The 442-nt window shown below is 44.8% G+C and overlaps 1 protein-coding gene across 1 annotated transcript in view; it reads left to right on the top strand.

The window, feature by feature from the left end:
- The first annotated feature begins 1 nt into the window (after position 1).
- CSUI_007760 (uncharacterized protein) overlaps positions 2-442 on the top strand; it is a 2,240-nt gene continuing 1,799 nt past the window's right edge. The window contains exon 1 of the mRNA XM_068067904.1: positions 2-442. This exon is cut by the window's right edge and continues 2 nt beyond it. Coding sequence (XP_067920117.1) covers positions 71-442 — 372 coding nt within the window. The 5' untranslated portion in view covers positions 2-70.

Genomic DNA, 442 nt, shown 5'->3' with positions numbered 1-442 from the left:
TCCCTAAGCTCTTTTTTCTCCAGTTGGCGAAGCGATTCGATGCGGAGGGCGTGATAGGTCGTCGTTCCCGATGACTAACTACTCGTGTGAGAATTCTCTCCGTGATGTACAAGAAACACTTACTGCGGATTGCTGTTTTAGCGGCTTTTTTCTTCGCACGACTTTCGTTTTTTTTTTTTATCTTCTCGAACATTGTAGGCAGTTTGTTGTTGTCTGTGGATGTGTTGTTGGAGACAGAGGGAGACAGCAACCAACTGTCATTCATGCGTTTGTGAAGGATGTTCTTTGTTTTCGTGATTTGCTCTTTTCGCCCTTTGGGCCCTTTTTTCCTTCGTCTTTTGGGCGGGCCAAGGTTCGTTTTTGTCCCATCATAGACAGGAGGCTATCTTGCGTTTTTTTCATGCACAAAAAGAGACTCAGGAAGAAAGAACGTGCATTCTTC

Source organism: Cystoisospora suis (assembly GCF_002600585.1).
Source record: "Cystoisospora suis strain Wien I chromosome Unknown contig_4176, whole genome shotgun sequence".
NCBI lineage: Eukaryota > Apicomplexa > Conoidasida > Eucoccidiorida > Sarcocystidae > Cystoisospora > Cystoisospora suis.
The sequence above is the reverse complement of the archived record's forward strand: the minus strand, read 5'-3'. Positions and strand labels throughout refer to the sequence as shown.